Source organism: Suillus bovinus (genome assembly GCF_016758785.1).
Source record: "Suillus bovinus strain UH-Sbo-P2 chromosome Unknown EDB93scaffold_41, whole genome shotgun sequence".
Lineage (NCBI taxonomy): Eukaryota > Fungi > Basidiomycota > Agaricomycetes > Boletales > Suillaceae > Suillus > Suillus bovinus.
This window is the reverse complement of record NW_024542097.1, coordinates 106,544-129,953: the sequence shown is the minus strand read 5'-3', so window position 1 is coordinate 129,953 and position 23,410 is coordinate 106,544. Positions and strand designations below refer to the sequence as shown.

The 23,410-nt window shown below is 46.9% G+C and overlaps 6 protein-coding genes across 6 annotated transcripts; 1 reads left to right on the top strand and 5 right to left on the bottom strand.

Annotated features, from left to right (window-relative positions):
- Nucleotides 1-1,890: 1,890 nt before the first annotated feature.
- On the bottom strand, nt 1,891-2,127 carry EDB93DRAFT_1088129 (uncharacterized protein; the record flags this gene model as incomplete). Its single annotated transcript, XM_041446105.1, has 1 exon — nt 1,891-2,127. A coding segment is annotated over one exon (237 nt), but the record flags the coding sequence as incomplete, so codon positions are not given.
- Nucleotides 2,128-9,141: 7,014 nt separating this feature from the next.
- EDB93DRAFT_578090 (MATE efflux family protein) lies at nt 9,142-11,811 on the top strand. The gene is made up of 15 exons (XM_041456764.1): nt 9,142-9,270; nt 9,326-9,708; nt 9,767-9,984; nt 10,040-10,065; nt 10,114-10,253; nt 10,310-10,329; nt 10,387-10,458; nt 10,514-10,747; nt 10,803-10,815; nt 10,866-10,964; nt 11,015-11,110; nt 11,160-11,215; nt 11,264-11,370; nt 11,420-11,445; nt 11,496-11,811. The coding sequence occupies exons 2-15, from the start codon at nt 9,356-9,358 to the stop codon at nt 11,722-11,724; spliced, it is 1,689 nt and encodes a 562-aa protein (XP_041306145.1). The 5' UTR covers nt 9,142-9,270; nt 9,326-9,355; the 3' UTR covers nt 11,725-11,811.
- Nucleotides 11,812-12,126: 315 nt separating this feature from the next.
- Nucleotides 12,127-14,843, bottom strand: EDB93DRAFT_578174 (putative dimethylaniline monooxygenase (N-oxide-forming)). The gene is made up of 10 exons (XM_041456765.1): nt 14,571-14,843; nt 13,912-14,517; nt 13,576-13,859; nt 13,320-13,524; nt 13,146-13,266; nt 13,008-13,093; nt 12,910-12,959; nt 12,754-12,857; nt 12,569-12,696; nt 12,127-12,512 (listed from the first exon to the last, which is right to left on the bottom strand). The coding sequence occupies exons 1-10, from the start codon at nt 14,608-14,610 to the stop codon at nt 12,160-12,162; spliced, it is 1,977 nt and encodes a 658-aa protein (XP_041306144.1). The 5' UTR covers nt 14,611-14,843; the 3' UTR covers nt 12,127-12,159.
- Nucleotides 14,844-17,468: 2,625 nt separating this feature from the next.
- On the bottom strand, nt 17,469-19,468 carry EDB93DRAFT_1251932 (FAD dependent oxidoreductase; the record flags this gene model as incomplete). Its single annotated transcript, XM_041453221.1, has 11 exons — nt 17,469-17,864; nt 17,922-17,994; nt 18,043-18,200; nt 18,254-18,379; nt 18,436-18,486; nt 18,534-18,551; nt 18,608-18,738; nt 18,789-19,017; nt 19,068-19,103; nt 19,160-19,263; nt 19,315-19,468. The coding sequence occupies 11 exons, from the start codon at nt 19,466-19,468 to the stop codon at nt 17,469-17,471; spliced, it is 1,476 nt and encodes a 491-aa protein (XP_041306143.1).
- A 795-nt stretch (nt 19,469-20,263) lies between these two features.
- EDB93DRAFT_1155350 (uncharacterized protein) lies at nt 20,264-22,819 on the bottom strand. Its single transcript, XM_041449858.1, has 4 exons — nt 22,218-22,819; nt 22,069-22,163; nt 21,195-21,948; nt 20,264-21,090 (listed from the first exon to the last, which is right to left on the bottom strand). The coding sequence occupies exons 1-4, from the start codon at nt 22,673-22,675 to the stop codon at nt 20,598-20,600; spliced, it is 1,800 nt and encodes a 599-aa protein (XP_041306142.1). The 5' UTR covers nt 22,676-22,819; the 3' UTR covers nt 20,264-20,597.
- Nucleotides 22,820-23,398, bottom strand: EDB93DRAFT_1155346 (uncharacterized protein). The gene is made up of 4 exons (XM_041449857.1): nt 23,351-23,398; nt 23,127-23,294; nt 23,054-23,068; nt 22,820-22,992 (listed from the first exon to the last, which is right to left on the bottom strand). Exons 1-4 carry the CDS (start codon nt 23,356-23,358, stop codon nt 22,938-22,940), a joined length of 246 nt encoding a protein of 81 aa, XP_041306141.1. The 5' UTR covers nt 23,359-23,398; the 3' UTR covers nt 22,820-22,937.
- Between the last annotated feature and the right edge of the window lie 12 nt (nt 23,399-23,410).

Genomic DNA, 23,410 nt, shown 5'->3' with positions numbered 1-23,410 from the left:
GTTCGAAGCACTGCCATCGGCATGCGGTTCAAGCAGGCGCCTGGAAATACAGCATGTACAGCCAACTATCTACCAGTTCCACCATCTCTCCTCGCCCTCTACAATCTATTGTTTGTATCATCGAGCTCTGACAATATGTCTCTAACGATAGCGCTATTTGACTTTCATCAGCCTCACGACCCTGTGGTGCGCAGCATCGCCAGGATGCACTTTGGAAAGGTGAGTATCTGCATTTTTCATACCTACCTACTTACACAACGAGAGGCAATTGGGAATGAAGCCATATTTTTTTCGCGTCAGTCGACAGCACCATTCGAAAATGGCGATCGATTGATGGGAAGGAACTCGTGGTTGTTCGGGGTCATGCTACTACTGTCGGCTCCCTCTGTCTTTCTCTTGATGAAAGCCATCTTATTAGCACATCGCATGATTTCTCAGTTCGCATCTGGGATCTCAAGACCAATCAGGCAGCTGGAGACCCGTCCTTGCATGACGAGGTCTGACATTTCCCCTGATGGAAAATATGTTGACTTAGTGCTGGATGGAGTGGACACAAATATATATGTATGGATCCTGGATGCAACACTCAAACATTCAGTCAATGATCACATGTGTGCGTTTATTCGTTATCGGCGTCTTTTCTTAGTGGTTATTTAGATTGTGAATGAGAGAAATACAAAAATTAAGGCAAGTCAGCTGTGCCTCCATTTCACATTGTATCTCACTTCTTTCCCAGGGACGTCCAGTTCGATTGATAGATGCTGAGCGCCAATCAGTTATCAGCACCCTACTAATTTTCTCTATCTCGTTAGATCTTGCACGTTAGTCAGTTCTCTAAACAGCAGCTAGGCAAAGCGAGATATGTCAGTATAGTTTTGCATCCCGGAACTCTCGCAAGTCTGACGAGTGGAATTGGCCCGCGCAGAAGCGGCAGCAGCAACTGCAAGTCAATCTCAGGCTGTGTCAGGGACACGCGGGTCTCAAGGGCGACCAACAGGAATGCAAGACGCAGGTGGTGGGACGGGAGCAGTTTCTTATGAAGTTAGGTGTTGCGCATTGTTTTTAGTTGTGGTCGTCCCCGGGCATCAGTCATGAAATCAGCTACTAAATTAGTCGCTTCGATATTTTTATCTGGAAGCTGTGGGTTTTACAGACTATTTCGCGCCAGTCATACATCCCATACCCCGACTACACAAATGACTTTAAAGTTCAGATGTCATCGAGAACATGAAGACGAGAGGTGGTTCTATCAGAAGACTTCATTAAGACGCTATGTAGTTGTTGAAGGTCAAACGTCGTTATCAATAGATAACGCGGACGTTCAATCATACGCTTACATAATCACGCTCATTGTTTAGACTTCTCGTACACTAAACACACCTCAGTTGGTTATACACAACTGAGGTGAGATACATTTGTTACTTACTAGTACAGATACTAACGAGCTACCTAGTTTATCTTCTATAGGTACATATTATATATATATAGTTGGTTATACACAACTGAGTTTATCTTCTATAGGTTATGAGCCCTGTGCTCTGAAACTTGGAAGAAGATTTTATGCGGAAGCCCACCAATCAAAGTTGCACTATGTCCTTCACTATGAAATTAGGTGATGAGTTCTTGAAGGTTCTGAAGCTGGATGCTTCAGGGAAAGACTGGCCTTTATGGAAAGGCAGACCTGAACTCTCATTGTCAGCCAGGGATTAGCATGGGTATACTCTGGGGTATATGCATTGACACCTGTACTCACACCTACCAATATACCCACACCCATACCAGGGGTGTGGGTTTTCACCTGGGTACTGAAGATAGACACCCATACCCGTACCCATGGAGGGTATACCCAGGGGTGTCATTGAATTAGTACTACGAAAACAGCAATTGTAGCTACCCTAATTGTATTTGGTCCCATCCTTCCTCAAGTTCTAGCTCCTCGTCACCTACAACATCTGCGAGGTTGCTAACAGCTAAAATGTCTTCGTTCTTCACCAGACCCAGCCAGCTCCAGTAACTCAAGCACAAGAGGGCGCGAGTGGACTGCACATTTAAGTGAGAATGGACATGCGACAGGATGAGGCAGCCACAGCTGAAGAGCTGTTCAACATCCACTGAAGTAGCTGTGATCAATGTTAGAAATCATTCGAAACAAGTAGGTTGCTTTTACCTTCTTTGGCCGTGTGCTGTCCACACTGGCACTGTCATCATTCTTTCTCTTTTTTGATTTGGCCTCGAGCTTCTCATCAAGTGCAGCCTTGGCTTTCCCAGTTAGTTTTGTAATCCATTTAGCGGCAGAATGGAAGGGGTTTGGCTGCATGACAGTAGGATGTGTTCGTGATTTAGAGTTTAGAGTTAGAGTTTGCAATACTATTTGTATGTCTTTGGAGCTTTGGAGTTGGTAAAATATATATCTGCTTACTAAACCCACACCCACAACATACCCACACCCACAACCCATGTGGGTTTCATATACCCATGCTAATCCCTATTGTCAGCAAGAGGGCTCATGGGGCACCTCACCGGGACGGTATCGAAGCCAACGAATCCGGCTGACAGGAAATCTGCTGGGTGGTCACCATCATCAGCAGATGAGATCAAGGCAGTGCAGACTTATGAGAAGGAGCTCGCAGAATGGCTTGAAAAAGATGCTGTGGTCAAACAGCAAATTGCTGTCGTGTTGCCAGACAGCCTATTTGTCAAGCTTCTCTCAAAGCCAACAGCAAAGGACTATTATGACACACTCAAAGCTCAATTTGAGCAGCAGTCGCTGGTTGTCAGTATTGAGTTATGGCGAAAGCTGGGGGAGATGAAGCTCAAAGAAAATGGTGATGCCCGGGCTCACATCGAGAAGATCACATTGATCTGTGAAGAACTCGCATCAATGGGCAAACCCGTATCCGACGAGGACCTATTTAATATCATTTTTGTGTCACTACCCCAAAGCTATAATGGGATATTAATGTCCGTTGCATCAAGTATCAAACTCCATCAGAAGACTCTTACCTCCGATGACCTAATGGGTCTTATCCTCAATGAGTATGACCGGCTCGCACTACAGGATGGTGGAAAGTCAAAGCCGAAGAACGAGGATGCTGCTTTCCAAGCAGACGGCAAGAGATGGAAAGGCCGAAACTCGAGAACCCCCATTACCTGTCATAATTGCGGCTGGAATGGCCACAAGAAGGAGGATTGCTGGGAAGAGGGTGGTGGCAAAGCTGGTCAGGGACCAAAGAACTGGAAGTCGCGCGGGAAGAAGAACAAGTCTGGGGGCGAAGGCTCGAAGTCAGGCCAGAGAGCAAACATGGCTGCCGAGAAGAAAGACGAACCTGATGGTGTCTGGCTTGCAACAGTGGAAGATGGATTGCCTGCTAGTGCAGGAGCAGCAACTAGCACCACTGTCGAACTTTACGACAGCAGAGCCTCACAGCATATGTCCCCTTACTGAGATCGCTTTATTAATTTCAAGTCAATTTCCCTGCACCCCATCCAAGCCGCTGACAAACGCACCTTTGAAGCCATAGGCAGGGGTGATCTACCCATCGAACTCCCAAATGGCAAAAGCAAAACTTGTATCCTATTAACAAACATTCTATATGCACCATCAATGGGGGGTAACACTTGTTTCAATCAGCTGACTCACCTCTGCTGGGTATGCAGCACTTTTCTGTGATGAATCCTGCAAGATCTTCGATGCCAATAAGAAGCTATTAGGTGAAGTTCCGGTCAGAAATGGCTTGTATCGAGTACGGCGACCACTTACCTCATTCACGGGGGCTGCCAACACACCCAAGTTCTTGACCATGGAGGAACTCCACAAGCATATGGCCCATATAGCACCATCATCCATTCACGAGATGCTGGCAAAGGGCATGATCGATGGCATCAAGCTAGACCCCGCACACGAGACTATGGGCCAGTGTGAATCATGTGAATATGCAAAAGCAACACAGAAACCCATCAGGGACTCATGTGAACTGAAATGCCACGAGAACCTCGGTGATGAGGTCCACAGTGACCTGTGGGGACCCTCTCCTACCCAGACACAAGGTGGCAAGAGCTATTATTGCTCGTTCACAGACAACCATACCCACTATACTTCCCTATACCTTCAATTAGCAAAATCGGACACATTCAGGTCTTATAAGACTTACGAGGCATGGCTGAAGACTCAGCATGGGGCCAATATCAAGTGCTTACGCTCTGACCATGGTGGAGAGTACTGACGAGTTCAGCCAACACCTTCGCAGAAAAGGTACAGAACGAAAACTTACCACTCACAACACACCACAACACAATGGTGTTGCTGAGCAGCTGAACCAGACCCTCATTGAACGAGTCCGTGCAGTCCTGCATGCAAGTGGACTACCGAAATTCCTCTGGGGAGAGGCTATTATGCATGCGGTCTATGTAAAAAACTGCACAGCCACGCGCACGCTAGACGGCAAGACCCCATATGAGATGCTGCATGGTAAGAAGCCAAACCTCACAGACTTACCTGTCTGGGGCACTCGTGTATGGGTGCACGATGACACTCGAATGAAGCTGGATATGAGAGCACATGAAGGCCGGTGGGTAGGATTTGATGCTGAAAGTGGAGCACACCAAATTTACCTTGAGGATCATCAAATAATCACTGTCAAATGAAACATCTCGTTCGAGAGACAGGTTGGGACTGCAACTCCTCACACTGCCCAAACCCCTACCTCAAGCACAGAAGCACCAGCACCCGGTCCACTAGGATCAAATTTCGAACAGCAGCCACCCAGCCCTAGACGATCCACTCGTCAGCGGACAGAATCACCATACATGCGCAGGTTGCACAGCAGAGAAGGTACTCACAATGGTAGAGACAGCGACCCAATCATTCCTAGAGGCATGCAGAGGGTAGAGGAAGAGAGAGAGGAAGATAGCGGAGGCATGGGAGCATCTGGAGAAGGGTTAGGAAGTAAATTGGGATTTGATGAAGAACCGACCGCTTACGCGATGTTCACGGGAATGAGCGAGGCTGAAGGCCTGGAGCCAAGCACCATTGAAGATGCGAAGACACAATCTGATTGGGCGAACTGGAAAGACGCCGTCAGTGTGGAACTAAAGAGTCTCGACGAAGCACACACCTGGGACATTGTCCAGCGGCCCAGGAACAAGAATATCATTAGTTGCAAATGGGTCTTCAAGATTAAAAGAAATACTGCAGGAGAAATTGATAAGTATAAGGCCCAGCTGGTAGCATGAGGCTTCACACAAGTCTATGGTGTTGATTACTACGAGACTTACGCACCTGTGGCTCATCTCGCATCATTGAGACTGATCCTCGCTGTCACCGCACGCCAAGATTGGGACGTTGATGTCTTCGATTTCCATAGTGCATTCTTGAATGGCAAGCTGGATGCCGACAAAGAGATCTATATGGAGCTACCACCAGGTGCTGACATTGGTGGAAAAGACAAAGTTGTGAAGCTTCGCGTTACACTATACGGATCTAAACAAGGCGCATTAAAATGGTACAAACATCTATGTGGAGAACTTGCCAAACTAGGGTTCGAACAGATGGAAAGTGACTGGGGAGTGTTCACAGCGCACATAGGAGAAGACCTACTCATCCTCGCAGCACACATCGATGACTGCACCATAACCAGCAGCTCAAAAGAGCTAATCAAAGTGTTCAAAGTCAAAATCGCATCGCAATTTAAAATAACTGACCTAAGACCTATCAGTTGGTTACTCGGTATGAAAGTCACTCGAAATCGCAAAGCATGTACCATATTGCTGTCCCAAGAGTCCTTCGTCGACGCTATTATCACGAAATACAATTTTGTTGATGCCAAACCCGCAGCGGTGTCTATGGATCCAAGTATACAGTACACGAAGGATCAATCCCCCACTATGACAACACAGATCACTGAGATGAAGTGAGTCCCATTTCGTTCCGCACTCGGGTCATTGATGTACCTGGCAGTGGGAACATGCCCAGACGTCGTGTTTGCAGTTTCAACCCTGGCACAATTCGCCGATAACCCTGGCTGGGCGCACTGGGAAGGGGTGAAGAGAGTATATTGTTATTTGTTGGGCACAAAGAAGTGGGCACTTACCTTTGGAATGACGAAGAGCGGACTCCTCAGCTATGCTGATGCAGATGGTGCATCCCAAGAACATCGACGAGCAATTACTGGCTTCGCACTGCTCGTAGATGGGGGAGCAATACTCTGGGGGTCAAGGAAACAAGAGTTAGTAACACTCTCGACGGCAGAATCAGAGTACGTAGCGGCAACACATACTGCGAAAGAGATCCTCTGGCTCCGACGTCTCATCTCCAAGGTTTTTCGCCCACTCAAACACCCAACGACTCTCTACTGCGACAATCAATCAGCCATAGCATTGACGAAGGATGGATCTTACCACGCACGCACCAAACACATTGATATCCATTATCATTTTATTTGTTTTTCTGTGGAACAAGGTTCTATTAGTTTTCTCTATTGTCCCACTGATAGTATGGTGGCAGATACACTTACCAAAGCACTCCCCAACATCAAGGCCAAACATTTTGCATCCAAGCTCAGTCTCCACACCGCTGTTTGAAGGGGAGTGTTGAAGGTCAAACATCGTTATCAATAGATAGCGTGGACGTTCAATCATACACTTACATAATCACGCTCATTGTTTAGACTTCTCGTACACTAAACACACCTCAGTTGGTTATACACAACTGAGGTGAGATACATTTGTTACTTACTAGTACAGATACTAATGAGCTACCTAGTTTATCTTCTATAGGTACATATTATATATATATATATAGTTGGTTATACACAACTGAGTTTATCTTCTATAGTAGTCTCCCATACTATCACTGGCGGGGTTTTTCAAAGGTTTTCAATGTTTGATGTGTAGCACACTCATCAAGAGGTTTTTTTTCCCACTTCTTGACAGACCTGTGGGAAATATTGTGCTCTATCATACCCAGGTGAAATCTGATTTTTTTTGCAATGATGTTCGAGTGGCAGAAGGAATCCAGTTGTGCGATGTCAGTTTGGCAGGGACTGGCTATGCTGTTTCAAAATTTGTCACCGCAATGTCACACTGGAGTTTTATAACTCCGCAACGGCATGCTTAGCAGAATTTTGAATCTCGATATCTGAACGAGGAAATCAAAGATTACTCGGTGTACAGTTTTCGAGTGGAGATTATAATTGATGCTGCACTATAGTCATTGTGCGGCATACACTCTTTCAACAATTTCACTGATAACATGGTTCTGCCCTCATTCAATCACGATATAAAAATTGCAGTCATAAGTATCATTTGTATAGGCACAGAGATTGTTCTCCCTTGTTTTTTTTTCCTGTTTGACGAAGTATACATATTGTAGCATTACTATCATTAACACTCAGTGGTGTGACATATGTCAATGTATGATTTATTGTGAACACAACTGCTTGATTTTTTCTATGGGATCTTCACAGATGTATTCTATAGATACTAGAGAACACTGGATAAAATCACAGAATATTTTTGTGCAGTGTGCAGCTCGGGATAAGATGATCAGCGAATTTTGAAACCCAATACCCATTTTGAAAAACCCCGCCAGTGATAGTAGCAGGCGTGAAAAATTCTTTAGATGTTTGGTTGTTTGTCTCAGACTCCCACACTACTACCAGCCAACTAGCACCAACTCATGGAAGATTCTTCATGCCCTCTACGTGACGGACTACGTTTAAGACCATTAGGCAGCTGCCAGGACCAGATACGAAGCGACGAACAGACTTGTGTCAATCGATATTCGGAAACGTGTTGGGGAACTCGGCTGGAGTGAGTCAAACCTGCATCAATTCACCATCTGCTCTATCACGACTCCACCCTCGCTTGGCCTTCTTCACATCTTATCGCCCCATCGATTTTCACACTAATCCAAAATTGAACCAAGACTCCCTCTTATGCCCTCATGGAAGCTTCGGTCAGCGACCTGCTGCGCATGCCCATCACCTGATTCACCTCGAGGACTACCCCACACCTCCTATTACAACATATGATTGACTTTGTACCTTGCCTTGGCGATCTAGATCATGACTATAAGGGAAAATCAAACTTAATATGGGGTATGTAGAGTTCGACATTTTCCTACTATCCGCCGATTCTAATCGAAACGACTCGACCATATTTTGCTCACCGTTTCCAGTATCAACAACCTTATAATGGGGCTAAAGTTATGTGATTGTGATTTTGTGGGTCTCATCGTCGAGGAGTCGCCAACCGAAACACAGCCATGGCATCTTCTGGCCCCTCGATAAATCACCAGCGAGAGTGAAGACTCCGATCAAACCTTGTCGCTGCGTCTATCATAATCCAGGGAGCAAATCATGCTGCCAAGAGTCTATTCCACACGCCACCTTAGCGGTATCAATCCTCGAGGGCGTGGTAATTGCATTGCTCGAAATAGTCGAATATATTCTCATTGGGATTTGGTTGATAAAATGAATCACAGCTCGTGTTCCCAAAATTTCGCGAACTCTAGTGTTCCTCCTAGTATGGGGGGGATTGGTGCTGCGGATGTTCGGACTTGAGTACTACTACCTCATTTTCGAACCGATCGAGGCTCCGAGTTGGAACAGGGCATCTGATATTCAGTTCTTCCTCAGCGGCCACATCATGTCGGTTGGTCCCTGTGACAACATTTTTACCTCTTGCAAGAATTCAATCAAAAGCAGATCTGGACTGGCTAAAAGCATTCGAGACGTTCCAAAACACCTTCCGAATGTAATTTCACTGGCGGCAAAAGATAGTCAAATCATGTCAGTTTCCCCGCTGTCACGCCAATGTCAGGGAATCTGTAGGTAAGTCAAGATTGTCGCCCCTTAGCCGTTATGCTCAAAGATAGTGATCATGAAAGCTCACGCTTCATTATCGCAGACAGTATTTAGGTTGATTTACAGAAACCTTGTCAAGTAAGGTAATGTGTATCATAAGTAGGACTCGGACTCGACCGAGTGCTCTTCCCCAATTAGTATGCAGGTCTTCTTCGATAATTCAACGTTGTAACGGTGACCCCTGGCTCTCTGCCAGACCCGGCGCCATGTCATCTGTTGTATGGCGCAGAAGGAATAGATTAAGAATCGGTATCCCGCCAAGTGCTAGGCCAACCCTCAACGTTCAGCTACGTTCGCGGGTGAGATGCGAATAAGTACCACTGCCGTAAAACAGAATGAAGACTTGCAGGCTAAGCGGAGTGTGCCGGACGCGACGTAGCCTACTACGACTCACAAGTGCAAACAAGTACGTACCTAACACTTCAATTTGGTTGATATCGCCATTTTAAATACAGTGGCAGCGGTTTGGTTGAAATGCCAAAAGTTTCCCCATGTCTGCACACCCAAGTTCTCTACCCTGTGACCACGCGTTGTTTGACCAATTCGTGGCTTTCATGGGGCATGACTTCGGAGAGCAAACACAGAAAAGTTCACTGAACGAGACCAAGAATGCTCCAACACAAATTACAAGCGGGGTAGCTCTACAGCCCAGCATCTCCTTCGTATCCCCGCCGCCAGTAATGATGACCAGTCTGCCGTCAGAGAATACTCCTCTGCTGTCGACTTCAATTCCTCACATAGAAGAGGGTGTCCATTGTTTGAATGAAAGGGGCTGTCCCAGTACCTGGGTGGTATTCCAGGAGGAACTCGAGGTCCTCACGAAATATACCCTTCCTATTTTTATGTTTGTACAGATTGCAACCTCTGATCTAGTACCTCTCGCTAATCTTAGAACATCGCAGAACTAACCTGTTTCAATATAGTTTCAATATCGCTTCTGTAGTGGCCATCGGGCGCATCTCCACTACAGCACTTGCTGCTGCAACATTAGCTTTCATGACCGCAAGCGTATCGGGCTACGCAATCGTACAAGGTCTAGTATCTGCTCTTGACACACTTCTCCCTGCAGCATGGACATCTAGTCATCCGCAGTTAGTCGGCTTATGGAGCCAACGCATGTGCAAGTATCATTCTCATTCTTATGCATGCCTCCTATAATCTAACCATTTCCGCAGTTGTTGTGACGGTCGCAACTCTTATCGTATGTGTGTCGCTTTTCCCCACCAATCTCTCATTGATATAACTTCAGCCTGTTTTTATGATTTGGTTCAATGCCGAATTCATTTTACTCTTGCTCAAACAAGATCCTGAAGTTGCGTACCTGGCTGCTGTCTACTTGAGATGGTCGTCTTTGGGGCTTCCAGCATATGCTTTCAACTGTATTTTGCGGTGCGATAGTATACACACTATCGACATGTTTAATGCTGACTTTCCAAGGATTGTAGTCGCTACTTTCAATCTCAAGGTAATGAATGTCACATCACGAAAAGGGTTACGTACCAATCGTCAATTGCTTTTTGAGGACTCTTCGCTGTGCCAACCAAGATCATCCTGGTCGTGGCGCCGATCAACGCCATCTTGAATTACGTTCTTGGTAATAGTCTCAGTTTTTTTTTGCGTTTCGATTGGAAGCTCATATAACCCTTTAGTGTGGGGCCCCGAGCCCATCAGGGTTGGTTTTATTGGAGCTCCAATCGCAACTTCCATATCTTTCAATTTGGTTTCGATTTCATCAGTAACATATGGCATTTTTTACGTCGATAGGACCGCCTGGCATCCCATCTCCATACAGAGTTTTACTTGCTTGGGCAGTGTTATCAAGCTGGGACTCGCTGGCATTGGCCAGACAACATTTGAATGGTGGTCGTGGGAGCTCAATAACTGTGCGTATATTGGTATGCGACTTGAGAATCTAGATACTGATCTGCGATTTGACAGTGGCCGCTAGTTTGTACGAGACCAGATGCACAAGTAGCCAACCTCACTAACTTCCATTCATAGGCTCGGGCCCGTTGCCCTAGCTACCCAATCCGTCCTGCTCATTTCAAGCTACTGTACATATCAAGCTCCCTTCGCCCTCTCCTTGGCTACTTCTGTGCGGTATGTTGTGTCACATCAAACTAATGGATATCTTGGCTGATGTCCAGCAGGATTGGGAATCTTCTGGGCGAGAAGCAGGCGAGGCGCGCCAGCGTTTCTGTATACGCCGCGATTGTTATTGCAATCGCAATTTCGGTGATATGGAGGTACATATGCTCCGGTTTCAGGTCAAGCAGTGCTGACATACACTTTTAGCACTATGTTTATATCGTTCAGGCAGTCGTGGGCGTATCTTGTCAATGATGACCCCGGTAGGATTTTTCGATATGGTGCGCGCCCCAATACTCATTCGATCTCAGAGGTGGTGGCGCTGGTGGCCTCCATTCTTCCACTTGTCGCTATGTATCAGGTCTTCGATGGGGTCGCCGCTGTTACTGGTGGCGTTTTGCGAGTACAGGGTAAACAAGTAGGTGCTGCGTTATTTTGTCACATTCTTTGGCTTAATTATCTTGCAGCTCGTAGGCGCACTGCTCAATTTCAGGTAAGGTCTACGCGCCCCAGCCATGTTTCCCGCATAACGTCTTTTTGCAGTGCTTTCTACGTCATCGGCATTCCTTTTGGTGTTTGGTTGACTTTTAGGATGGACATGGGACTGCTGGGACTATGGGTGGGGTTCACAGTTTCCCTCATTTATTGCTCTGTCTGGGGCACATATCTGTGTATTACAGCCGACTGGCAGAAAGAGGTGAGGAAAGTTGTGGATAGACTTGCTGTTGAGAGCAAAAACGCAAATCAGGTGGAGGCAGATGAATTTATCTGATACATACTACCATTTAATATTGTTGGAAGGGAGGAGACTAACTAGTTCTAGTGTTACTTTACATCGTAAATTATTAGCCAATCACCCTTACATCTTATTACACCGTTTCTCCATAGCTTCAATCCACCTCAACATCGAAACCACACAGCAATAACTTCGAGGACCGATTCAGGAATGCGCGATCTCCATCAAGATACTCATCGACCCGGTCCTAATGAAAACGTGTTCATTGGTTCGGAGTTCGAGTTGCTCCCACTACTCTGCCTCGCCGTAGTTGTAATATCAGACTTCAGAGACGGGTGTCTCCATTGCACCGTCATAATAAGTCAACCTTCGTCTCATCGCGAGTATGTAGTTGACGAGGGGTAGATCTCCCAAGAAAATATCATCAGTCAAACTACTTCACCTTCTGGCCCGTCACACACGAGATATCGATCATTGATATCTCGTGATTGTGGTATAGGCATCCCTGGGCCCGTGTTGGACCAGGCGGCCCAAAAGTAGAAGACGCCGGCAGTTGAAAGTTCTTTCCACAGTACATGCGTATGACCTAATTGTGTTGCATATAAATAATGTTATTAGCAGGTTGTTGAACACGAGCCAAGGACATCTCGTGTACATAATATATAGGGTAACTGAGAAGTTGATCGCAGAAATTAGCATGGGATGTAAGTTTTCTGGTCTGGACTTAGCAATTCCCATCTCCCTCGCCATTATCTGTAATGCGAGGAACCGGGAGTAGAACCGTGCAGAAAAAAGATCGCCCTCTGCAAACCAGAGTCCATCATCTAGAGCAGAATGTCAGCATCATCGAATTGCGTGATCACATCAACAGAATACTGACGTCCAGTCGGCCTCCAAACACCTGCAAGCTCATAATCACTATCCCATCCTCCAAGGTCATGGACAGCGTCCGCGACCTGAGGTCCAAAAAGGTTCTCAGCGACTTGTTTGATCGTAGTTTTCGAGTACCTGTGAATGATGCATTAGAAGTGCGCGATCAGACAGATAGATATTTGAAAAATTTACCCAGTTGCGAATATGACAAGGTCGGCCACAACTCGCGAACCGTCATCAAATACCAACCCAGAAGGGGAGAAGTGGGAAATCTCATGCCCAGACTTGACGGTGATCTAGTCGCTAGTAAGCAACGTGCGTAGGAGAACTCAGAAAAAGTGATGATACCTTGCCAGACGTGATGAGCTGTGCGCAACCTCGGTCGATGTAATAGCCACCTGGAATCCCGATGAAAAATATGATGATATAGAGAAAAACAAAATTACCTCGTCGAACAGAGAGACGGTGCAAGAAGTTGTCCTCAGGGCCGGGAAGGAGATATCCATGCCGGGCCAAGTTCTCCTTGAGGTCCCTAAGCGGAAAAGGTGAGACGAAGAAATGATTTTCGAATCTTGCCAACGAACTGGTCTATATGGGCATGTTTCTCCACGATGTCGTACTGGGAATTTTGAAGAGCTGACAAGGGGATAGCGACATATAAGCGGTCAGCGATCTCTGTCGGAGGAGCGTCCTGCGCGATATATCCTATGAGTCAAATCAATATTTGGAGATCTCCGCAGCAAGTACATTGAGATTACCGGCAATCATATGGTTTATCGTCTGGCGACTCACAACGGCAGTCGGGGAACGCTGGACAAGCACTGTCTGAGACCCATGATTTGCTATGTCCTGAGCAATATCGTGCGCCGAGCATCCTGCGCCGACGACGACTACTTTCTGCGTGCCGATGCAGGAAGAGGACCTGTATTCGCTGGAATGGATAACAGAACCGAGAAAGGAGCTCTGCAAGCAGAGTCAGTGTCAACAAAAAAAAATGAAGTCTGACTTGCGTACTTTTCCTCGAATCGAAGGTGCAAACGGGAGTGCACCTCCCGTCGTACCAACGCCTATTGCGACAATGAGGTGATGGGCCTTCACTGTGATAGAGGCTTGCCCTGAAAAAGATATAGAGAGTGTCCAGGTACTTGACGAAGCGTCATATGAAGTAGTAGAAATGTGGGCTGAGGTCAACACATGAAGACCAAGAGTTCTTTGGTAATTTTCAAGATAGTCGGCAACGTCTCTGCAAGGGATATACGTGCCGCATTCCTCTGGGAATGAGACGAAGGGAAGATGATCTGCTTGCACATCAGCATAGGACAAGGTTGGTAGTTCTTCGGCTGCACGTACTGAACGCCCTAGGAGTATTAGTCTCCAGTGACTCGTATCGAGAACGCCAACCATTGCCAATTGCGCAGGATCTCTCCAAGACAAGTGTAGAGATGCCAAGATTCTCCAAACGGGCAGCCATGGATAAGCCGCACTGACCTGCACCCACGACGACCGCTGTGTACTCCATTGTAGTGTTCCACTCAGCAGGACGACAGAGAGGCGTATGGGCGCGAAAGCGATCGACCACACCAGACAACTGATCCATCATAGTCACAAAGGACCAAGCCTTCCATGAGGAGTCCTCGACTTGAGTCAGAGTGAAGACGCCAGTGCACTGCGCTATGACCGTATGAAATTGAACAATTCCTTGGATGAATGTTTTTGTAGGACCAATGCGCCGATGACGGACACTTGGCAAGAGTCGGAACCGACTTGGCCGCGCAAGGGCAATCGGAGCTGAGAAAAAATCCTGGATTTTTGGAAGTGCGTGCAAGGTGCGAAAATCAGGAGTAAATGCCAAGAGATCCCGCCAGTAGCTATCGTTTGTAAACGAGCGCTTCAGAGTGAAACTGGGGCTGGATATGTCAGAAATAAATGCAGACAGCCACGTGGAGGAGATAGCCTCTGATATATCCAATAATAAGTGGACTTGAACTGATTTTGAAAGGCGGGCTTACCTGCAGACAACGGAACAGGGAAGGTTTCTATGCCAGACATATCTCTGAATGATCAACTCGAAGAACTTGGATTCTACAGTTAGAGTGTCAGAAAGGAGGCTTTTATATGTTTCGTGTTGCATAAGCTGTGCCCCCTTCCTTGTTTTGCGATTTAGCCAGGATCAGCTTCGTACAACGGTACCTGCCGCTGGGGAGCTTGAGTATTCGGATGTACGCATCCTTCCGACCCACAAGGCGGTAGCACATGTTAACCTTGGCTTGCTGGACAGCCGGCTTCTGCGCGAACCGACTCCCTGGGCGTTCACATTGCAGCGCCGGGAAGTTCATACTAAGCTGATGCATTTGGCTGTCCTTCATATAGCTTCATACCTTCCTTTTGTGTTGCTTTCATAACGTTACAGGCGAGCACGGATCAGTACCGAGTACCGAGTACTGGGACTTGATCTTCCTGCTAAGATAGACGATATCGGGATCGATACAGTGGGCCTATACTTGTAAGAAGCTAAGTCACGATTGCGGTCGCAAGTAGTAGGCACACGCGAACAGGAGCTCATGCGCCATGGCGCATTTCGCGACGCCCAGCTGTAATACATTTGCTATACCAGTACTTGGCACCGGTCCGAGTCGAGTCTGGATAAATCAACTGTCAAAGTTTGGTCAAAGTTCAGTCAAAAACGAGGTGCAAGACGCTGGACATGCCAGTGCGTTAAGCTTCAACCTGTGCATACAATTGACTTAGCCAAACACTGCACTGACTGGTTGCCTACATTGTATGCTGCAATCATTAGTCCAGAAAGTTCAAGGCGCATCGCCTGCTGAGCCAGCGAGTTCATGGTCATCGGCCAAAAGAATGCTTCGGCATTTTCCGAATTCTTCTTAGTAGACGACGTAATAACTTTAAGTAGGTGACGGGGAGAATGAACCTTATAATATGAGCATAGCGTCTAGATGGTCCTGAATTCTCCTGCAGCGTTTAGAACGTTAACATTATTCCAAATCTAACTCTATCTGTTCCAACATCCTCGTCCTGCCGTCTTTTGCAAGTCCGCATCTCAGTACTAGTGATGGGGGGCTAGTACCCCCTCTCGTCTGCGGTTTGGAAAGCACTTTGCAACATTATTCCGAATTTTAAGATTTGAATAAACTCTGCAGAAAATCTGCCGACTTGAATATATATAGTAAATATTGCTTACATTTAAAATTCGAAAACCTGAATTTTGCTGGCGTGAGCGTCTCATTTCAAACATTACAGTGTGTACAAAGCTACAAATGTCCAGTAGTTAAACGTTGAACGTTGAAGTCCGGTGGGAGCAAATTTTTGTTGAGCCTAAACACAGACCGAACGCGTTCTGAGGAGTACCTTTGAACCTGCAGGCCGGAACATGGACCGTGTTCAACAACGGTACAGTCCATGGCATAGTATTAGTCTAGTTCAAACTTTCAGGTCCGACTCGACCAGTTGCAAACTGTTCAATGTTCAGCTAGATTAGATTTTTCTTGTGACCAACCTGGCTAATATTACCACGTATGGATGGCTCGAGTGATGGAGCAGGAATCACAACATCGGGAAAAAAACGTACCGTGTAGGCAGCATTGTTACGAGTTTAGACCGTAGTGCCATCTTCATATTATATTGACGCTCGTTGGCGAACTATACAGCAATCTGTAGAATTGTCCCGACGTTCGAGGTACTATCACCATCAACGCGCGGTTCAAAGAGGTGCCTGGAAATACAGCATGTACAGCTAGCCATCTCGCTGGTTTCTTCAATGTCCGTATTTATCGAGCTCTGTCAATGTGCAGCGTCTGTGCAGACAGCGGTAATTAAAAAAGTTCTCGTTAACGTCACGGTCGAGTCCAGCAAGATGTCAGCACAGCGGAGAGATAAAGAACAAGGAGCGATGCTGAACTGCATCGGTGATTGATACATCTCGTCGGACGGATGAGAAGGATGCGCCACTTTATGATGCATAATGTTGCCAAGATGCACTGGGGGAAGGTGAGTGACCACATTTTCATACCTGCTTACTTACTCTATGAGAAACCGGCGGGAATGAAGCTCCGAGTGCCTCCTGAATGGTGGCAGTATGAGTTGGATGACCGAATAGAACATCAAGATAATAACTCATCATGGCTTCATTGAACAAATCTTCACCAGGAGTGCGACTATGTGAGCAAAGAGTGTGTCACTAGCAGCGAGGAACTCGTGGTGAAAAATAGACAACTCGTTCCCGGATGCGAGTGTCACATTTCACCACTGGGTCGGTCCTGGAACTCCAAGGACTCGAGTGTTTCAAGGGCAACAAACAAAAACGCAGGGTGGAACGGGAGCAGTCTCTCGTGAAGTTAGGTGTTGCGGATTATTTTTTTTATCATGCCAGCTCAACTTGAACATTAGTACTCGCATGCTCCGCTCAGGGCTAGCAAACTGGTCATTAGCGCGGGCTTCAATGTTAGTGACTTGTGTTATGGCCTTGGATGACGTTTGCATGGCTGGAATGTGACGGCGGTTTCCAACCAAGTATGTAAGAATGGTGTCCAAAGAGTGTCAAATGAGAAAGCTGCGCAGTCTAGTGCCATTAATACTGGGTATCTCACCCGGCGACAAAGTATCGTAATAGGCGGAACAACTAAACAAAAGCGGTGAATATACAAAAATGGATTTTAGTTTATAGATATGAAGGTAGCTGTAAGAGGCACCTGCGCTTTTGTGACAACGTTAACCTATGACAAACGGACGATTAGTGTGTTGAACGAGGCAGGCTCGTTATCACTTGATGAGCGATGGAATGGCTGTTGCATGTACATACTGCGTGCTTATAGCCGCCATCACAGTGTAGATACGTAGGTGAAAACGAATGTGAATTAATATCGGAGTCTTCTGCGTTCGAATTAGGACTAGAATTTCCAACCGCCCGACAATCCCATTATATTATCCGGATCGACGGTCTTCTTGATATCTTTCAAGCGAGGTACGTTGTCACCGTACATCCTCTCTAAGCTTGTGTCAGGAGGTGCGTTGTTGGGGTACACGTCAACATTTGCGACGTCCTGGCCAAGAGCCGTGAGTGCATCTATCATATGCTGGGCACTTGCATTGACAGCGTTGAGCACAATGTCGTCATACTTGGCATCCGTCCAACCGTAGTATAATTCGATGAACGAGTAGCCTTTACTCCGTGTCGATGGGTATGCGGTCGGCGAATCGACATGGTCGTAGAGCGTAGGCAGGTAGATGTCCACGTCATTCGAGACAACTCGAGCACTGTAGTCTGTCAGATATTCGCCCCAGAACTGATCAATGTCATATGCGTTAACGGTATATCAAAATTAAAGGGAAGGAGCGATTACCATCGTCTCGTTTGCAATCATGTCCAATGCAGGCTGTGTAACCTCTTCCATTGCCACCCAATGAAACACGGATCTGTCTTTAGGTGAATAGAGGATGGTCTTATGTTCCACATCGACTTACCGAAGCCCAGAAGTAAGGTTTAAGGGAAGAGACTGGACGAGATTGACGTAAGATCTGGTACCAATGTCCGATTCGATGTGAGGAGCTGTCATGAAGTCATCGAATATCCCATCAGGGCACGTTGGAGCATCATAAAAGACGATAACTGATACTTCTGCCTGCGATGCAATACATATGAGCAGTAAGGGGCAAATGACGATAGCTAACGCACCACTCCAGATACATAGTTATAAGTGTTGTATATGGATGCCTTTGGATCTTTGACGGTTGCCCAGTAGTTGGCCATAGCTGAGCTTGCGCCTTCCCATTGGTCATGCGTATACGAGACACGTCCGCCCTGCACATGAGATGATTGTCAGCGTGCAATTGCCCATACTTTGATCACGTCCTTACCCAGACTAGAGACTGAGGATATGTTTTGACAGTAACCCTCGTCACGATACCCTGCTATTGTCAGCGTGTTCATCGATAGATTATTTGGCGCTACATACATAGTTATTGAATCCCCCCTTAAAATTTCGCAGAAAATTAGGATTGTTTACGTGATTAGCCTCAGGAAACTCACCCGCAACGCAAAGAACAGATCTGGATTTGTAGAATCTGAGATATCAGTCACTGTCCCATTGGGTAAAACAAGTTCGAAGGATATGACATTGTCGAAGCCCAGACCATGTTGATTAGTCAAATACGAATATCCTAGTGAAAAGATGAGCTCATTTCCGTCGAAGGTCTCGGTAAAACCATACCTCCACCCAAAACAACGCCTCCGACTCCAATGGCTGTGACCTTGGCGCCTACGACGGTCACGTTATATGGTTGCAATGCAACATAAACATCGTCCCATAATAAACCCGTGCCGACAGTTGCTGTTTGTGTGGTCGAATTGTACTCGACATCCGAGAAGGAATACATCGCAATCTGGACGCCTGGCGTCGAAGAGAAGCCTGCATTTGCGGCGTGTCCTCCACTTTTAATCTTGTTGACAGTTATGATAATAAATAGAAGTCGAAGCCATTATTACTCACTCCAAATGGTGTCTGGGTCTCTCCTAGGATTCGAAGCTGATGAAAAAGACACGTCATGTTGTGAGCGGTGAAGTTGTTCGCCTCAGACATACCGCGATTCCAACATCGTCAGCTGTTGCAGGCTCAAAGGTACATTCAGAGTCCTGAGTACTAGATGTAGACCAGTGATAATTGTCCTTAAAATATTGGTACGAGCCTGTAGAAATGTGGGTTCGGTGTCAAGAAGGATTTGACTGGGAGTACGCACCGGGATAATACACTATGGAGCTCGACGAGACTTGGGCTGCGATCTGCTCACAAACAGCACTTCGAACGACATGAGATTCTGAAGAAGCATCGCGTGTTGTAAAGCCTGAAAGGCCATAAAGAAAGGAGAGTGAAAGGTCAGCAAATGCGACCATTATGATGTAGTGCGAAGAAAATTTAGCAAGCTAACCATTGAAATTTTGGCAGTTGCACCATTATAAGTGGAGCGTTAAACGAAAAACGAGAAGCGATTTGATTGGATAGCTACGTCACTGTTTAGTAACTCGGGCAGTACATGTAGTAAGTACTTACCTCAGGCATGCGAAGAACTCTTCCGATTATTGTCATTGGACTAATTGACGGTCGGATTATGCCCGAACATAGCATGCTACCGCAGCACGATGCTGCATATAGGGAACTTGGGACGCTCATTTCGATGGTTGCTTGAAGCTGAATTCTTGGATTCAGAAGAGTAGCTAGACATGAAAGTAAGTTTCATTATATCACCTGAGGAGTGAACGAAGCGAATCGGTTCCGTGCAGGCGGCTGCATAGTAATTTATCAACATTCCTTTCTCTCACGCGCTCTCTCCCTGCATCCGGTCTCATTTAATAATGCGTAATACCCCAAAGCAGGCCCGACGCAGTAGAACGTCTGTACACGAAAATGACAGTCATTTCAGTTGCATTATCACTTAGTTTCTATAGCCAGTCAAGGACTCCAGGTTATAGGCCATGACACAAGTGTCTGTATCTGAACGTTTACCCGGCAGACTCGGGTCTCTAGCCGCATCTGCTCACCTGTATACCGTTCCTGTCAATTTCGCTCGATGTGCTGAGTGCTCAGTGTGTATGAGCGCTTGAGCAGCCGCGAGGGATTATACATACTATTAACCTCTCATTTGTTAAGTCTATCACTACTGGTTGATTGATTGCTTCAAGCAAAATGTCTAACCCAGCAAACTCATCAATTGTACATGCGATATGGGTTACAACACATCGAAGTGCACAAGTAATACCGCACAGAACAAATAAAATACAATGAATATCTATAAACATACTCACAATGCTCCTCCCGTCTGCACACATCATCTAATGCTATCAAGTTATCAACTCGTCATCAGAGCTTGTTGTCGTATCCGCCTGCACGAATGAAGGAGGTGCAGACAACCATAATATCAACATACAATACCACATACGCCTCGCACACTACAATCAGAGTAGGAGCCTATTCTTCATCTCCCAACACCAGCCAGAGAACGTCAAAAGCGGACGACGGTAGCTGCTACCAATTCCAGTCATCGTCATCATCGAGAGTCGTTACCGTTCCTCCTTTGATGGATGCGCGTGTATTGGGCGTTTTGCGTACTGACGCAGAGGCTGAGGTGGGTGCAAGTACAGACGGCATCATAACTTTCCCGGCATTCACCGTATCATCATCTTCCACATCTTCCAGCCAACTGTTCGTGCGTTGGACAGGAGCATGAGTCTTGGTGCGTGTATGCGGGTACGTAGAGTGCGTGAGTAGAGAGCTCGTGTCTGATGATGATGTGCGTGAGGAAGAGGAAGGAACGGAAACGGAAGCGCTGGGTAAGGTTCTGTGTAGGGAGGTAGTACTGCTTGAGGGTGTGCGGAGGGATGAGGGGAATGGGAAAAGTTGTATTGATGTAGGAACAGGTGCGGGGGAGGTTGCTACTGGGCCTGGGGTCAATGCCGATACAATGGATTGCGAGACGTCCGCGAGGAGGATGGAGGCTCGCTTGTGGCCTTTGGATAATCTGTGATGGGGTGTTAGTTCGTAATTGTAATAAAACATCGGAGAAAAGATATCGGTGGTGGATGGGTCAAACAAACTGAAAAGCAGGAAGGGAACATCACTCACACATCACCTCCGAGCTTGCGACCAACGTTCCCCCATCCACTAGCGACAGCGAGCGATCCAGCGCCAGGTATTGATGAATGCGATACTAGGGGGGAGCGTTTGTTATGGAGCGTATGTGCACTCGGTGTCCCTAAAGGCCCTACACCGTCTGGATCAAAATCTGAAGCTACCGTTGTAACGGACGCATCCAAGCTCGGATTTAATGTACCCCGAACGACCTCCATAGTCGAGTCCGGCTCCACGCTGCCTCGTCCGAGGTCCACACTAGTACTTGTACTATTATAAGAATTGACATGCCTCGTAAATGCAGTCGGTGGATGCGAAAGATCGCGTGATCTCCGACGGAAGACTTTTTCTTGTCTTGCTCTTGACGCTTCCTTTTCTCGTGCTTGATTCGTGACATGTCGTTCGCTTTTTTCCACGCCGGTACCAGAAGAAAGTGAAATGTCTTCGTCCCAGATAGATGACACGGAACTCCTCGAGAGTCGCGTCACCCCTGAACGTGTTGACGTTGATGTAGACGAGTCGCTCACACGCTGTGCGTGACACTTCGGAATCCCCGCTGTTTCTTCAGTGTTTATTGGAGGAGCCAGTGAGGGAATTGGAGAAGAGAGTTCGCTTAGGTCGCTCAGACCCGCTGCGAGTAATCTTACGCCTTCTTTGAGGCCATCTACGACAGAAGTGGTGGGTGTTGATAGAGGAACAGTGGGGTGGGGTGGTTCGCGGTTGACGATGCGCTCCCATTTTCGTTTTACTAGTAAACGAGATATGATCAGTTCGCTTTGATGAGGAAATCAGGCATATGTGATGGTGGATATAATGCGGCACGACGGCACCGAGGAAGGAAGAAATGAAACATCAAGAAGGGACTCACGTTCTCCAAGATCCCCTTCAACAGCAGCCAGTTGACCAGTCAACTCGAGGCGTCTACTCTCGGCGGCTGCAATTGCGTGTAGGAGGTCGGCGTGCCTGAGATTTGAATTCAGTTGACATCAATATAAGTACACCGAAATCCGGACGTACTTTTCAGCTAATGTCAGTGCAGCTCTCTCTACACCCTCACTGGCACTGGCACTCCCGACGGAGACACGCGCCCGAGCTTCCCCGACTGCGTTTAATCCGCGCAACTCCTCGAGGCCTACCATAGTATGCCTCTTCATCAAGCGTGAAGTCCTTTTGTGTCCTTCGAATAAACCTCCCGTTCTTATCGAGGCATCAGTTACGGTTGAAGACGTGGATGTCTGGTGTCGCGAGAACACATCGACGCGGGAAGATACGTAGGAGATGGAAGATTGCCGGCGGGTAGCTTTGAGGGCTTTTGTCGCATCGTTGGGAGACACGCCTCGTGAATGGGCACTGGATAGTGGTGTGGTGCAACCTGCAGGGGGTGAATAGGGCGGGGAAGGGAGAGAACTCGCTGCTGTTGGCGAGCTGGAGGTGTTCAAGAGAGTTAGGTATTTGGTGCCATTACTATGGTCCATGTTTATGGTCGGGTTTGACTTTGTTTTTTAGATGAAGTTCGTTATACGTTAAAAGTCATGGACGAGAGCTGAACGATGTTGTCATGCAATCCAGCAGTTGCAAAGCAACCACCCAACACTTAGGAATAATCACGAACCGAAAAGGAAACTAGAAGGATGAAGCGAGGAAAATCTCTATTTCCAGAGGTCACTGGCTGGTATGTCTCATCAAGGTAACTACATGTTGGCCGCTTCGTATTGTATATTAATACGAGAAACTGAATCAATGATGCGCTACCCCGCCCTCCTTCTCGGCTTCTGCAATAAAGTTCTTGATACTGTTCATCCTGGTCAGTCCGTGCTGCAGCACGAGTCGTTTGGTCCTCATAGAACACATACAATTGTTCCTCTTCACTGTAGGCCCCACAGTTAGTTTACGTCTACAAGCAAATGAGAATGAGAATAGACGCACCTAGAGCCAGCATTTATGGGTACAGCCTCCTTCACGCGCTCTGCAAGAGGTTTGCCTGAAGATGTAGAATCCTTCTTTCCACCAAGGGATGCATACACGGCACCGCCGGTCGCGAAAAGTGTACCCAACGTGAGGTACTCAGTTTTAATGGCGCGACCAAAGATGACGCTACCAATATTCCAGTCAGTGGGACAATAGCTAGTAGATGAGATATGTACACGCACTAAGACATGTCGATTTTCGGAAGTGGAGGAAGAAGTTCAAGCAGAAGTGAAGTAGCCCGG

What these genes read in the sequence shown, in the direction of transcription:
- EDB93DRAFT_578090 (XM_041456764.1), top strand. Translation starts at nt 9,356, where the DNA reads ATGTCTGCACACCCAAGTTCTCTACCCTGTGACCACGCGTTGTTTGAC. An exon ending in TCCTTGGCTACTTCTGTGCG is followed by an intron (nt 10,965 to 11,014) that starts GTATGTTGTGTC and finishes GATGTCCAGCAG; the next exon opens with GATTGGGAATCTTCTGGGCG. An exon ending in GCAATTTCGGTGATATGGAG is followed by an intron (nt 11,111 to 11,159) that starts GTACATATGCTC and finishes ATACACTTTTAG; the next exon opens with CACTATGTTTATATCGTTCA.
- EDB93DRAFT_578174 (XM_041456765.1), bottom strand. Translation starts at nt 14,610, where the DNA reads ATGTCTGGCATAGAAACCTTCCCTGTTCCGTTGTCTGCAG. An exon ending in CCCTGTTCCGTTGTCTGCAG is followed by an intron (nt 14,518 to 14,570) that starts GTAAGCCCGCCT and finishes TGGATATATCAG; the next exon opens with AGGCTATCTCCTCCACGTGG. An exon ending in AAACATGCCCATATAGACCA is followed by an intron (nt 13,094 to 13,145) that starts GTTCGTTGGCAA and finishes TTTTCCGCTTAG; the next exon opens with GGACCTCAAGGAGAACTTGG.
- EDB93DRAFT_1155350 (XM_041449858.1), bottom strand. Translation starts at nt 22,675, where the DNA reads ATGGACCATAGTAATGGCACCAAATACCTAACTCTCTTGAACACCTCC. An exon ending in GCACTGACATTAGCTGAAAA is followed by an intron (nt 22,164 to 22,217) that starts GTACGTCCGGAT and finishes TTCAAATCTCAG; the next exon opens with GCACGCCGACCTCCTACACG. An exon ending in CGCAAGCTCGGAGGTGATGT is followed by an intron (nt 21,091 to 21,194) that starts GTGAGTGATGTT and finishes ACCCCATCACAG; the next exon opens with ATTATCCAAAGGCCACAAGC.